At 32.8% G+C, this 15876-nt stretch overlaps 1 protein-coding gene across 11 annotated transcripts in view; it reads left to right on the forward strand.

The window, feature by feature from the left end:
• The window catches only part of LOC145277764 (uncharacterized), a 513076-nt gene that overhangs the window by 145494 nt on the left and 351706 nt on the right, over window positions 1-15876 (forward strand). For all 11 annotated transcript variants that reach the window (XM_080129496.1, XM_080129499.1, XM_080129500.1 and 8 more), the window contains exons 2-3: window positions 992-1062; window positions 10424-10515. In XM_080129496.1, coding sequence (XP_079985622.1) covers window positions 992-1062; window positions 10424-10515 — 163 coding nt within the window. The remainder of the gene's footprint in view (window positions 1-991; window positions 1063-10423; window positions 10516-15876) is intronic.

A 15876-nucleotide genomic window follows, 5' to 3' on the forward strand; every position in this document is an offset into this window, starting at 1 on the left:
AAGCAGTCGAGTGTTATAGGAACAACGTCGTTACCTACCCATTCATAGACTCTTCCAAATTAATCTAGAGCCAAGTACTTTCATGGATATTAGATATTCTACCGATATCCGACTGAGAAGTGAAAAGGAATGCTGTCAATTTTTATTTAAATTACAGTAAACTAAAAATTTAAATGTTTCTGTAAATCATTTATCTCTTAGTATTATGTTTTCCTGGTTTTGCTTTATTAACTCATAAAATATTAAATGGAATGAAATTTGATATCAAGCTAGATAAAACTGTATAGGTGACACCAAACTTTTTAAGAAGAAAGAAAGACGAGAGAAGAACTTTAGGAAATGATGAAACAGTTAGATTGCCATTCAAAGTTTTGTCGCATAGTTATTCAGCTATATAACCGGCAGTTTGGTGAGATCAAATAAAATACTGATGTGTCAGAGGCCTTACTCATCGCAGAATTTTAATTTAATTAATCTATTCCTAGTAAGTAATGTAAATTAATATTTTTCATTGAATATTAAATGGTAGAACATAGCATTACAAATTCTGGTTTATATGACATGTTGTAATTTAATTGACTTATTTAAGCACTGATTTGTCTTTTTTGAGGTATTTAAATCTTTGGATTTAAAATAAGCCTAAGCTTTAACTTAATAATATTTTGCAACAGCGTTTTAATAAATTAAAAACATATTTTTAATACATTTTATTAGATTTTTCGTAGCGCTATATTGGAGATATAAAATGGATAGCCGTTGATGAATGGATCTTTTGGTTCTTTGGGGAACGGTTTTCTGCTACAAACCAGAGTTGTTGGTTGCAGCTATGTCATCCGCATAACTTAGATTAGACAAAAGATGGCCACAAATTGAAGACAAAAGGTTACATTGTTTTTGTTTTTTCATTGTTGTGCTGTTATAATTATACAACATTATTTGATTATTATGTTTTCCTACTAATAGATTGTTTTCTGTTGATTTTTTTTTTCAGAAACAGGCCAAGATCCTGTTGATGGTTGTGTTGACTATGAAGATAGGTTCTATAACAATGCTTCATTCAAGGTAAGATGCTATTTTTCTTGTTAAACTAATTTCTCTTGATCAACGATCGCCAAATGTTTGAAATTTATGGAACACTAAATATATAGTTTTAAATTTCTCAGAAAACTAACATGAATTTAGATAAAAATAAATTTTCTCTCTACTTAAAATTCAATATCTGCATGTGTGCGATGCTTGTGTGTTCCCTTTAGAAGGAAAAGTTAAAGAATCTACATAAAATCTAGAAGTGTATTCTCATGTTAAATTTATAGGAAGGAATAGACAAGGAAAGTATTTCTAAATCTTTAAGTGCACACCTAAAAAATTCTTTGAGGGCATAATCCCTTAAAACTTCAAAGACATATTTTTTTTTAATAAGTTGAAATTATATGTATAAATTTTTCTGGAAAAGACAATGGAAGCGGTCTCAAATCTGTTACCCTAAACAGCACTGCCCCTTTCCAAGATTGATAAATATTCATTTTTAAATTTATCTACCTGTATCCGACTCCAGATACCAATTTTATATAGTTTACATAGATATGAACCTATTTCTTTCTTTGATTACTTAGATATTACAACAAGAGGTACAATAATTTGTTTGGAAAAAGCGATTTAGTATGTTGTCTCTGAAATAAGGGGCATTTATTATTAATCTTGGACATTTCATGGCTGCTTAGTATATTCATCACAATATAAGTCTGTGTGTGATGAATAATAAAAATGTGTGTTTTTTTTTCATATGTAATGTTAATAATTACTTTTTCTTTAAATCAAGAAGCATGCTAGGAAAGTCTTTAAAAATTCTTTTAAACCTATTAATGCTTTTGTAGTTTATACATTCACTTTTCTTTATTGGCAAACTAGTAGGATTATCCGGTTTGAAGCGAATTAAGGCGATAAAAATGTTAACATTACAAGTTTGTAGTTTGTGATTATTCATCCCTATGTTTATAGATTCTCATGAACACGTATCTCACAATATTATTGCACCCCCTTTTGAGCAAAATGATATATTGTATATTGCATCCATTCTTTTGCCAGCAATATGTTTTAAATTTTATAAAAATCTGCCAGTAGTTTGTTTTAATGTAAAGAGACATTTATTTCCAAGGTGCAGTGTTTTTTTCCCCTTTTTGTTCCCTAAAGACTAAATGAAACATAGCTCATTGCACTCATTATAATGTTCAAAAATTCATAAAAATCTGACCAATACTTTTTGAATTCGAGGGTCCATTTATTTTTTGCTCCCCTCAGGATGACATCAAACATAGTCCATTAAATTCTTGTTTCTTAAAATACCCGAATAATTTGCTCTTAAAATACCAGAATAAATTGCTCTTAAAATATCAGAATAAATTGCTCTTAAAAGATCAGAATACATTGCTCTTAGAATACCAGAATACATGGCTCTTAAAAGACTAGAATTGATTGGTTTTAGAATAGAATTGGATGAATATATAGCCACCAAGATCCTATCCTACGATATCATAGATTACCTCTCATAACCAACAGGTGACCCTGTTTATTAGTGGGGTGTCCCTTTGCATGGGCTTCCAATCGGCGGATTTGTGACCCTGTTAACAGCCATAACTTTGAGATTATGTTTTTTATATTAAAGAACCATTTTGTGCGGGAGGGGGGTGCTTTTGTAATAGCACCTTTTCTGCCTGGTTTTTGGTTAGTGCTGATCATATTTATTTACCTCCATTTGATCTATTGCATTGTTAGCTCAAATAACATGGACCAACATTTGCAAGATGTCTAACCGTCTCATGTTGGCTATCAAAGGAGCCCTTATCTATCATCATGCTTAGATCTTTCTTCTGGGCCTCACTGCCTTTATATTTGTTTGAAGTCATTTTTTTTTTTAAGGGTTTTGTTGATGTCTGTTGCAACACCAAGCCCAGGCTTATTTTACCTGTGATCTTGTCACATTGTATGTGTTAGATGTTTATAACAAAGAATGCTGACCAGTATTTGTTTCAATAGCATATAACTCAGAAACCGAGCCTTTTCAGACATTTGTTAATATGGAAACTGTTTAATGATTTTCACATATAGAACAGAATCCTGAAGTTATGTCATTAATTATCAAACTTATCCATGTATTTTATGTATAGTTATCTCTGGATGACTCAAATTACAAACAAACGCATAGGTGTATTTGTTTAGTTAGAGAGATAGTCGCTCTTTGCCAACTGTTTAGTTTAAGCTATAAAATTTTATCTACGTTTTATAAATTGTTTATTTTATCTATGTTTCATTAATTCTTTATATTTTTATTTAACAAATATTCAGCTAAGCCTGCACTGAAAAAATATTTCAAGATATACAAGCACTTAGTCACCTAAAGGGTAACTACAAAAATTAATTCGAATTATAGAACCTGTGACGTCTTTGTGTTAAGGTCATCTGTAAACTAGATTTTTTTTATATAAAGGCAATGAGAGGGCTTCATCCAGACATCATTTTTCTGTGTCAGATATTTTATTATAAACAACTATCCGTACATACCCGGCATTGTTTGGTAATGTATTTACTTGCAATTTCATTTTCTGATCTTTTTTTTTTTTTTTTTCAAAATATTATTGCTTATTCAAATCAAATAAACAACTCTGTATGAATGAATAGAGTTATACTTCTTTTTAATAACAGCCATTTGAAATTAATTCTGACTCGGACAATGATTTTCTAAATGGAATTTAATTGAATTATATTCTATTATTCTTAACAATATACTGCAAACCAAAATCAAATATATATTTTATAGGAAGAAAGATATCGATGAAAAAGAAACAATGAATAAAGACTGACTTTACTTTATATATTACTAGTTGTTGAAACTCGGCGTTATCCTGGAGTATTTATACTTTCATTTTTGCTTTGTGTGTGTTTTTAAAGCTTGCCTCTTCAGAAATTTGATTGAAGGATCAGTTAATTATATAAATTTAATATAAAATGATCACTCACTTCAGAGCTAGATAGCATTGTTGAAGACATATTATGAAATAGTTTGTCTGTATTCATAAAACGAAAATTGGTGAAAAAATAAATAAAGGTTCATGTGACGTTAGATTAACGTGATTAAAGTGATCTCTTCATGGCTGGATGAAATTTGAAAACGATATATTTAAGTCAGTAATTATGCAATACAGTTAACAATGGAGAAATTTGAGTGCTAGTGCATTTACTGATCCGCACTATTTTTTAAATCGTATTTCCAAATTTAATTAAAGTTTTATGATATGTTTTTTATTCAATTGTAAGGTTAAAGTATAGAATAGGTACAAAACACCTTCCCCTCCCCATGTTAAGAATGGCTTTTTAAATAATAATGTTATTATTTCAGCACGAATCAATAAGTGCACTTGTACTGAAATCTGAAAAACATATACAACAAATAACTTTTACGAGATGCAATAAATTAAATTTTTCACCGACTTCCATAGTTTTAAAGTTCTGAAACTTTTTTAAAAAATTTCATTTTTTGTTTTTGTGAATTGTTGTCTTTTAGATCCAATAAAAATCCAATATGGCTACCAACATTTTTCTTTAACCTTGACATCTTATAGTTAAGGAACAAAAAATCGAAAATGAAAAAATTAAGATTCATAACTTTCAACAAACACATTAAGATTTAATTTTCTACTGATCTGTATATTTTCTGAAACTGTTTAATATTGTTTTTTTTTTTGTTGTTTTTTTTTCGAAATATCTCAAAGCTTTTATCCTTCTGTAACAGTTATTTTGTTTTTAAGCCACATCAAAGCAAATTCTGAAATTTAAAAAAAGATGTACACTTTCAACATATTAAAAGTATACAGGTTGGCAAATAATTAAATTCTACTGCGTTCGGTATAAGTTATTTGTTCTTGTTTTTTTTTTTATTTGCGATTTCTCGACTGTTAAATATACTGCAATATTACATTTATATCTTAAGTTTTCCCGGAATAATACTATTATATAAGGAAATTTCGTGTATTTCTTCCTTCAAGACGCGTTTTCAATGTTTAAATTCTCCCTTCCTTTAAATGAGCAACTAGAACTCTGATTTTAAAAATTAAAAATTTAATTTACATTCCAGGAAACTAATTATTTTTAAAACTAATTAGCAATAGCAACATTTATTTCTGATTTTTTTTTTTTTTGAAAGATAATAATAATTGGGCTATTGAGCAGTATAGTTAAAAAGAAGAAAAGGAGTAAAAACCCCAAATAGGCAACAAATAACTGTTACCAAATGCAATAAAATTTACTTTTCCACTTATCTATATAAATTATATGTGTGTTTTCTGATTATAAGATTTATTATCTATGCATTTGTTATCATCACTTTTACTTAGCCAAGCCAGTGTGCTTTTCAAGATGATCAACAATTTTGTTGGGACTTGGTCACAAATTTCAAGCTTAAAAGGTTATAGAATGAATTTAAGAGTGAAACCATAGGACCAAATCTGAGGGTGATTACCAATCGGAATAGGGTAAGTTTATTATTATTACTATTGTTGTCATCTTTTCAGACTGAAATTTGAAACCAAGTACCATTGAAATCTTGAAAAGCCTACTAGCTTAGCTAAGTAAAAGTGATGCTCACAAATGTACAGGTAATAAATCTTACAATCTGCAATATAGATAAGTAGAAAATAAATTTTATTGTGTTTAGTATCAATTATTTTTTGTCTTGTTTAAAAAAATTTTTTTTTTAGTTACAAAAAAAACAGTGGATAGATCGAATCGCTTGCCCTTATAGTTAGTTAGAAATGGGGTGAGGTGGGGTTAAAAGAGACCCCACACACACCCTAATGTTTTTTTTCTGTGTGCATTGTAATATAACGTCTTCTTTTTTTTTTTTAATGAAAAATTGACTTGCATACTTTGCTAAGATATTACTACGTCCTTTTAGATTTTTATGCATCTCTATCAACATCTCTATACGGTATGAAAAAAAATATGCAATAACTCTTCACTTTTATATGTTTTAATGTATACATTGTTATCAGAAAAAAACACAAACATAATTTCCCCCTCTCTGAAACATACACTCACTCACCCACGAATGTTCTCCAATAAATTGTACAAAATACAAATGTTATGAATAACAACTTGATTACATGTACTGGAAAATGCTGTCTGGACTGATTCCATACCATAAATTATGGAATAGAATGATAATACAGAATATAGTTGGAAACGATGGATTTAAATAGGATATTGGAAAAAAACTTAAGCAATGTGACATATTCAACACTTATTACGAAGGTCCTTCTAAAAGTAAAGCCTTTTTTTTTTTAACTCAAAAATTTGAAGAATTACAAAGCCGGGATTGGTACCATTAAAACGAGCGACTTTCTGTGCTCCACATTTTATTTTCCCAGATAGTCATCACAATTCTCAATGCACTTTTACCAAGAATTCAATGACGCAGCTTCTAATACACGTCCATGACAAGGGTTATTTTCTTAGAGTTTTACACTGTCAGTATCTGCAATAGAGAAATTAAACTTTGGTGTTATGAATGCATAAGTTCAGTCATAACAATGTAATTTGCAATTCTCTCTGATCCATTCGGACGAAATAAAAAAATAGGAGGCATTACTTTTGGAACGCCCCTTGTATTAACAACCTATCTATCCAAATTAATGTAAGAGCTAACTCTAAATCCATATTTCTCCACATGCTATGTAACCTTTTGTATTGTGGGACTTTTTTTTTAATTAAAAACTTAGAACAATGATAAGACATTAACTGGAGCATTTAGACATAAATCGTATTTTGCTACGTAAATTTCAACTAAACCATCTTTCACTGTATTATGATTGAAATCGGTTTCTTCGATTTATTATGAATACTGTTATAGGCGATCTTTCACAGATTATTGTTCTGTACGTTAACCAACGCTTTCCTTTTTATGTGTTAAATTAAATGAAGCTAATTAACGGAATCTCTAAGTATCTTAATAGGTGGTTATTTGCAAAGATAACCGAAAGTAAGCCGGCAGCGAATTAATATTACTTTATCTGCTGAAATCGTTGAAGTGATGTACAAAAACGTAAATTGTGAACTATTTTGTAAATTTTTTTATGCGACAATTATGGATTATTAAAATATGTTATCACTTGACACACACAAATAATTTTCTAAATTTCAATAGAAGTAATAAATATTATTAAGTGGTTATCTGTCCTTGAACTCCATTTGGGGTTCAAGAGAAGATATTAATAAACATAACACAATGAAGAAACAACAATGATACGGAATATTTAATAAAAAATATTTAATTTATTAACAGTGATATTTATAAAACGTGTTCGCCAAGAACAGACAAAATAATAGCAGGCAAAGAAATAGTATTCGTGCTTGGAGTAAATACTGTTTTTGGAAACAGCGAATTTCAAATGTTAAGACGTTGACATTAAAAGAGGATGTTTTAGTATGGAATGAGCAAAATCTTTGTGGATACAAAACCGTTCAAAAGGTACTGATCTTTTGTGAAAAAATGGGTGCCGATCGCTGAGAAATTTATATTTCTTGAAGGAGATGGACATTTTCAATTATGTAGTGGAGATATCAAAAGGAAGATATTTGTCTTTGAATTTCAAACCCTGACAATGATCATCCACACTACATATATATATTCTTGATTAAAATTGAATTTATCTGATAGAATACAAAATACAATCTTTGACATCCTTTTCAAAGGTTGATTTAAATTCCGGATTTAGATAACGCCTAACATGCTTGCATTGATGACTTTGTGGGATGGGGATAAGTGGAAACTCAGGTTTTGAAACGTTAGGGGAATAACCTTGCAGCGAAACTGATATTGCTGGCTGAAAACAGAAAACACCTCAGTCCAGAATCTATAAGAAAAGTGGACGGTTTCGGCTTCAGCTCACAGCTCTATCAGCATTGTTCATCTTTTCATTTTGCTAAAGATGAAGAGGATTTGATGTCCAAGATGCACGAGGTGCCTTCAATAAGTGTATAGACCTTTTTTGTATGGGCATTTTTAGTGATAGTACACACAGGAAATTCTAGTTCCCTTTGAAGTAATCTTCTCTGGCTGCAATGCACATTGTACTGTTCCAAAAATTTCTGGAAGGCCCCATGGAAGCCCTCTTGTGTGAGCATGTCAATAACTCTCCTTACAGCCTCTTTCATCTTCTCAATTGTCTTATAACGACAGCCTCTAAGGTTTTCTTTGAACTTAAGGAATAACCAAAAGTTACAAGGAGCAAGGTCTAGATTATAGATGAAGAACTGTCTTGATGCTTGGTCAAATAGATTGAGCTTCTCTGAACACCCTTGGGACAAACTTTGTGCAAATCTTCCGCATCTTCAGTTCCTCATGAATAATTATGTGTACAGTTCCCACACTGACATCAAACTGTGCACTTATTGTCTCTATTGACACATGACGGTCCTTATCCATGAAAGTATTTATTTAGCCAATCACCTCTGGTGTTCTGATTTCCTTACTTCTCCCACACCTCTCATTATCCCTCAAAGACTCCCTGCCTTCTTTGAATCTCTTATGCCACTCAAAAACTGATGCTCGATTCATGCACAATGGTTCAAAAGCAGTCTGAAGCATTCAAATGTTTCTGTGGCATTTTTTTTTTCAAGTTTAAAACAGAATTTTATTGCATATCGTTCTTCTAAAGTGTCCTCACGTCCAGATTGCATTTTTGAAATTCACCAACTGTGACAATCAGGCTTAAGTAGGGTGCATTCCAATTCCTGCTGTAGCTGTTTATTTGAACATGAAATCATAAAAAGTGGTCAGTCATCTCATAAGATGTATAGCAATAACATACTGAATTTTCAAGAGTCTACACCAATTTTAAATGCCTGTACAAAAAAGTCTGGAAACTTATTGAAGGTACCTTGTAGTTCTTGGGAGTTTACAAAGTTCTTTTTATGCATCAAGAACACAGGATGCACATCTAACAGTATCTCTGACTACAATCATAACTACGATGAGGATCTCCGTTATCAAAATTGAAAATATTTTTAGATTTTCACTGTTACGGAATACAAAGAATATTTTTTTATTTTGTTTTTTTTATTCAATTTTCACCCCAAACAAGGCAAGTGCCACTTTGAAGTAGGGGGCTACTACTTAATTACTTAAGGATTTCGCTTTTATTTTGATGCAACCATAACTATTATGAGGCTCTCCATTATATTCATCCAAATTGGAAATAGTTTCAAATTTTCACCAGCCATTGGCAAATAGTTCCACTGCCTTGTGAATGCCTTGGGAAAGGCAAAAGCTAAGGAACAAAAATTTGGTTTGGAGTCCCGATAGATGGTGGAGCACTGCAATACCTTTCTGGCAACTCCTGCAGTTGCACTGGCTTCAACCGTAGTGGCTTGCTTTTCTGTCTGACTATGTCAGTAATGCTAAGAGAGGGACCCTGGTAACTGGGCAAACTTAGGTTTCCGTATCACCTGCCCAGGCCTAAATCTGGAGAGGCAACTCCAGCTTCGACTGTATGATAATAGCAGATACTGCAATGCACCAGACTAGATGCAAAACGCCATTGTCTTATGAGACAGAAGGTTGCCATCATCATCATTATCAAGTACATATATATTTATATATTTGTATGCATAGGATTTACTCCTAAACTTATGAACCGATTATTATAAATTTTTGAACACAGTTGCCAAGCATAAGAAGTCCAAATGAGGGCTATATTTAGTTTAATTTAGTTTCATGCAAAGTTGACACAAAGGAAGTTCTTTTATGAAGATTCAGATACCTTGGATTTTTTATGAAATTCTAACAATAGGTATTAGATATAAATTAATAAATATTCCCTGAATTTCAGTTTCTTTGGTATATTTGAAAGAGTTTTTAGGAGAGCATAATATGGCCACATCCTTCTATTTGACAATTAAAATAGTTCAGATTAAGATAAAATTTTATCCAGTTATTAGACATCAATTAAGCAAAATTCCCTGAATTTCAATTTCTTAAGTCTTAAAGTTTAGACATTTTTTAAAATCAAAATCATTTTATCATTTAATGGATTTTGATCCAAATTGGAATAAGAATTCTAGACATAATGATTTAATAGCAATATATTTTAATTTTGATCTTCCTAAGAGGTCATAAAAGTGGTGCAAAACTGTTCAGTACATATAATTTTACCTGCCATGGGACGAGTATTCTTGTTTTATGCATTAAGTAGCCAAACAATTGACCATATTCTTCATGTTAACAAACGGTATAAAATTGCGTTAATTCCTATAAGTTTCATTAATTTATTTTTTGTTTGTTTGTTTTGTTTTTTTGTTTTTTTTTTTTTTTGTATTTTGAAGAATGTAGGATTTTTTTATTCTTCATATTCTTTTATTTGTTTAATTTTAGCGTGGAGCTGGAGGATCGAATCAAACTCCTGCATCGGAGACACTGGAGGTAGCGCATTCCACTGTGGATGGACAGTCTGGGGAAAATGCACCGTAAGTTGGTTTTCTGATACGTTTTATTGTTATAATTCAGTACAAAAATTTATAACATATAAATAATACATACGGTATAAAAAAAAATTGTGTAGTGCATCGCTATGAAGACCTATTGATCATGGTAAAGGAAAGAAGGAAACTCAGATGGTATAGGCACACACACACTCAGAAGGACTTGTAAAGACCATCTTACAAGAAATCGTCTAAAGAAAAAGAAAACAAGGCAGACAGAAAAAGAAGTTTTTTGTTTTTTTTTACAAAGAAGTCACCACATTAAGGCCAGGAGACCACTGTACACTCATTAACCCTTATCGAGGATAAGGGTTAATGAGTGTACAGTGGTCAATAGTAATCGTTAGTAGTGGAAATTTGGTAAATTGGATTATTTAAGGGCATGGCTCATCAAAAACTTGTTTACGTTAGACTTGAAACGTATTGTAGTCGGCTAGAAAGCAGGCATGCAGTTTTAAGAGAGAAGCTTTGTTCATGGAATTTACATTTAGGTTTAGGCACAGATAAAGATTATTCATAGTGGTTTCAGCTAAACAAGTGTTTTTCGTGAAAGTTTGGTGAGGGGGACCAGACGAGCACTTGCCATGAAAATAACGATAAAGCAGAGACAGGCTCAGAAGTCTCTTCTGTGGGAAAGAGTTTGTAGAGAAGAGAAAAGAGCATCCCCCTAATAAGCTACAAAGTCTATTTTGAACACTGTCAAGGCAGGATAAGGTGCTTCTAGCAGCTCCTGCCCAGATGTGGCAACAGTATTCCATCCTTGGTCGTGCTTGGCTCTTATAAAGGTAGAGAATTGCATCAGCAGTGAGATATCTACTGGTGCAGTAGAATGATCCTACCATTTTTCCAATGACCTTGGCAATGGATTTGATGTACATGTTCCATTTCAGATCAGGAGTAAAGGTCACTCAGATGCTTGTCAAAGCATGGAATTTCCCCAAGATGAGAGCTGTTCATTTCAATTGATGCCAGACAGAGATCAGAGTGTTGATAATGTAAAGGTAGAAGCTTGTTTAGATTATTAAAATTAACCAGTTACTTCTTTCCCCATTGTACCATGTGCTCAAGATCAGAGAGAACTTGGTCATTTATGGCCTTTGAAGCGTTGCCAAAGATGATAGTGTCGTCAGCATAAATGTCTACAAATGATCTTAGGATGTGATTTGAGAGATCATTGATGTAGATCAGGAAGAGAGATGGGCCTAGGATGGACCCCTGAGAGACTCTAACATTAATACTGTGTGCTTCTGATTTCTGCCCATCAACCACTACTCTTATGAATCTTTCAGGGAGAAATGATTTAATAACTGAGAAGACATTTCCAGCTATATCTCGTAGCTGGAAATCTTATAGAGTAGACCTTTATGCCACACCCTATCAAAGGCCATTCATATGTCAAGAGTAATTGCTCTAGAAAGGAAAACATCCTTAATTGGACAGGGGAAAAAACAGTGTTATCAAGGCACTCTCCCACAACTACACCAAGTGAAGCCAGCTGATCCACCGGTTATCCACCATGCAGTGTAACAGTAATAGTATGATAAGTAAAGAGATATAAAATAATGTAAATTCATAAAAACATAAATAATTAAGAAGTGAAGGTGATAAGTAGTATGATGGATTCATCCAAAACCTTTAAAAACGTATCGAGTTTCTAAGCAATAAACACTTTTTTTCTTGAGGAAAGACAAACAATGCAGATTAAGAAGACATTTTTTGCCAAGAACTTTGCAGCTAATTCTACCCTTTGCGACCAAGGCCGCCAACCCCCAATATTTCCTCCTGTATCAGAAAACACGCTATGTGATATACAAATATCTGTACATGATGTTGCCAAGCTAATCAAAAACCTTGATTCCAGTAAAGCAACCGGCCCTGACAGCATTCCAATTATAGTACTCAAAAAACTTCAACCAGAACTAGCACCCATACTTACAAAACTGTTTAAACGTTGCCTTAAGAATTTCTTCCCATCACCCTGGAAAATCTCATCAGTATGACCTGTATTTAAGAACTCAGGCGATCGCTCATCTCCCTCTCAGTACAGTCCAATAAGTCTCTTGTGCATCATGAGTAAGTTGCTGGAATCTGTGTTAAATAGAGAAGTAATCAACCATCTCAGCAAAAATAACCTTCTTAGTGACACACAATATGGTTTTCATTCTGCTAGATCTACAGCAGATATGCTTCCAGTTATATCTCATAGGATTAGCGAATCTCTCAACGGAGGCTACCATTCTAGGGCAATTGCTCTTGACATATCAAAGACCTTTGATAGAGTATGGCATAAAGGTTTACTTCACAAAATCTCCAGCTACGGTATAGCTGGAAATGTCTTCTCAATTATTAAATCATTTCTCTCTGATAGATTCATAAGAGTAGTAGTTGATGAACAAAAGTCAGAAGCTCACAGTATTAATGCTGGAGTCCCTCAGGAGTCCATCCTGGGCCCAACTCTCTTCCTGATCTACATTAATGATCTTCCAAATCACATCCTTACATCATTCGTAGACATTTATGCTGAGGAAACTACTATCTATGGTAGCACATCTAAGACCGTAAACAACCAAGTTCTCTCCGATTCTCTCTCCTCTGATCTTGAGCAAGTGGTACAATGGGGAAAGAGGTGGCTTGTTATTTTTAATGCATCTAAAACCAAGCTTTTATCTTTACATCATCAACGCTCTGAACCCCATCTGACATCAATTGAAATGAATGGCTCTCGTCTTGGGGAGACCTCATGTTTTGACAAGCTTCTGGGTTTGACCTGTACTCCTGATCTTAAATAGAACACATACATTAAATCCGTTGCCAAGGCCGCTGGAAAAATGGTTGGATCCTTCTATCAATCTAGTAGATATCTCACTGCTGATACAATTCTCTATCTATATAAGAGCCAGGTACGTCCAAGGGTGGAGTACTGTTGCCACATCTTGGCAGGAGCTGCTAGAAAGGATTTATCCTGCCTTGATAGAGTTCAAAATAGACTTTGTAGCCTCATAGATGTCCTTTTCTCTTCCCTGCACCCTCTTTCTCACAGGAGAGATGTTGTGAGTTTGTCTCTGCTTTATCATTATTTTCATAGCACGTACTCGACTGAGCTCCAATCTATGATCCCCCCCCTCGCCAAACTTTCACAAGAAACACCCATCTAGCAGAAAACACTATCAATAATTTCCCCCACTCTTTAGCTGTGCCTAAACTATAAGTAGATTTCATAAACAAAGCTTCTTTCTTAGAACTGCATGCCTATGGAATTGTCTTCTGTTTTCCTGCTTTCCTGCTGACTACAATATGGTTGTCTTCAAGTCTAACATAAACAAGTTTTTGATGAGCCGTTCCATATAAGTTAACAAATTTACCCAATTTCCATTACCAATGATTACTTTATTGTCCAATTGTCTACTGTACCCGCTTTAACCCTTATCCTAGAGTGGTCTCTTGGCCTTGATAAGTGGTGATACCTTTGTAAAAAAAATAAATAAATAAATAATAACATAAATAAATTAGCAAAATAATTAATCTGGAGCAAAAACCGAGATCTGATATCCAGAACTGTTTTGTTACTATTTTGTTTTTACATCTCGAAACCATTTTTTCATGGTAAACAACTAATGATCCCTAAAATAATAGTAGAACTAGCATGAATTATATGTAGATAGATAAATGTATATAATTTGAATAAACACCCAAAATGTCTATGAAACCATGTTAAGATTCAAACATTTTATTCAAAATCATTAAAATTGTTTTAAACTTGACTTTTTTCTGTTTAATTTTGCATCGTCAAATATCTATCATTTGAGAAGGAAAGAGTTTTTTTTAAATAAAATGTCCATGGCTTGTGGTGTTATTATCGAGGTTATGTGCAGATGATGATCTTAACCTGCAGACCTTTTGACAGATACTTCAACTAGAATATATACAAATCAGAAAGAAATCTCATCTCACAAAATTTCAGCCAATGTGACCTCCAATCATCTTCAAGTGTATCTTGTCAAACTCAGAAATCTGTATGAAATTTAAAATTGAATTCATTATTTAATTCATCGAGGTAAATTGTTCTAGTTCCATCAGCTATAATTGGGTAGAAGTTGTAAGTAACTATTAGGTTGAGAAGAAAGTTCTTGCAGAATTTTTAATTTTGATTTTTAATGATGTATTTTCAAATAAGTTTTCATTATAATACCTTTACTTTATATATCATTTTAAAGAACGTTTTTCGCTCTATCTAAATTGCAATCATTTTAAAACAATTGTCTTCTTTTCAGAATGTTGAATACCAGATGGAAAAAAGCAAATTTGTACAATTTTCTTATTTCAATTCAAGCTAGGCCGAAAAGCTGCTGAAACAGTATGTGATATCAATGATGTATTTGACCCAGAAACCACTACTGAACGCACAGTACAATAGTGGTTTAAGAAATTTTGTGGTGGTGACGAGAGTCTTGAAGATGATGAGTGTAGTGATTGGCCATTGGATGTTGACAACAATCAATTAAGAACCTTAGTCGAAGCCAATCCATGCACAACTATTTGAGAACTTGCTTCTGAATTTGACATAACATATATGATGATTTCCAACCACTTAAGAAAAATTGGAAAGGAAAAAATTTGATAAATGAGTGTTTCACGAATTGAACGACAACCAAAAGAAACACCATTATGAAGTGTCATCTTCCCTTCTTTTACACAAGAACGACCCGTTTCTCAACCAGGTTGTGATTTGTGATGAAAAAATGAGTTCTTTACAACAACTGGTGATGCTCAGCTCAGTGATTAGATGCCAGCAAAGCTCCATGACACTTCTTTAAGCCAAAGTTACACCAAAAGAAGGTTATACTGTTTGGTGGTCTGCGACCGGTCTCATCCATACCAAGTTTTGAATGCAGGTGAAAACATTATGACAGTGAAGTACTGTTAACAAACTTCGACAGCAACACCCAGTTTTCCTTCATGACAATGCTCAACTGCACGTTGCTAAAACCGACCTTGCAGAAGTTGAACGAATTGAGCTACAAAATTCTGCCTCATCCGCCATACTCTCCAGACCTTTCACCTATCGACTACCACTTTTTCAAGCATTTCAACAACTTTCTGCTTAAGAAATTTTTCAAAGACCTAAGTGATATTGTCATCAATATGCAAGATTTTTATGTTACTGACACAAAATACACTTGCTTTGTGTTACTGACGTAAATACACTTGTTTTGTGGTGGCAAAAATGTGTTAATTCTGATGGCGCTTATTTCGATCAATAAATTTTTGTTTGAGCCGAGATATTTTCATCTGAATTTAAAAATTAAAAAAACGCAATAACTTTGTTGTCAACCTGGTATATTTTTA

This window comes from Euprymna scolopes, chromosome 6, assembly GCF_053919585.1.
Source record: "Euprymna scolopes isolate OS-2025 chromosome 6, ASM5391958v1, whole genome shotgun sequence".
Lineage (NCBI taxonomy): Eukaryota > Metazoa > Mollusca > Cephalopoda > Sepiida > Sepiolidae > Euprymna > Euprymna scolopes.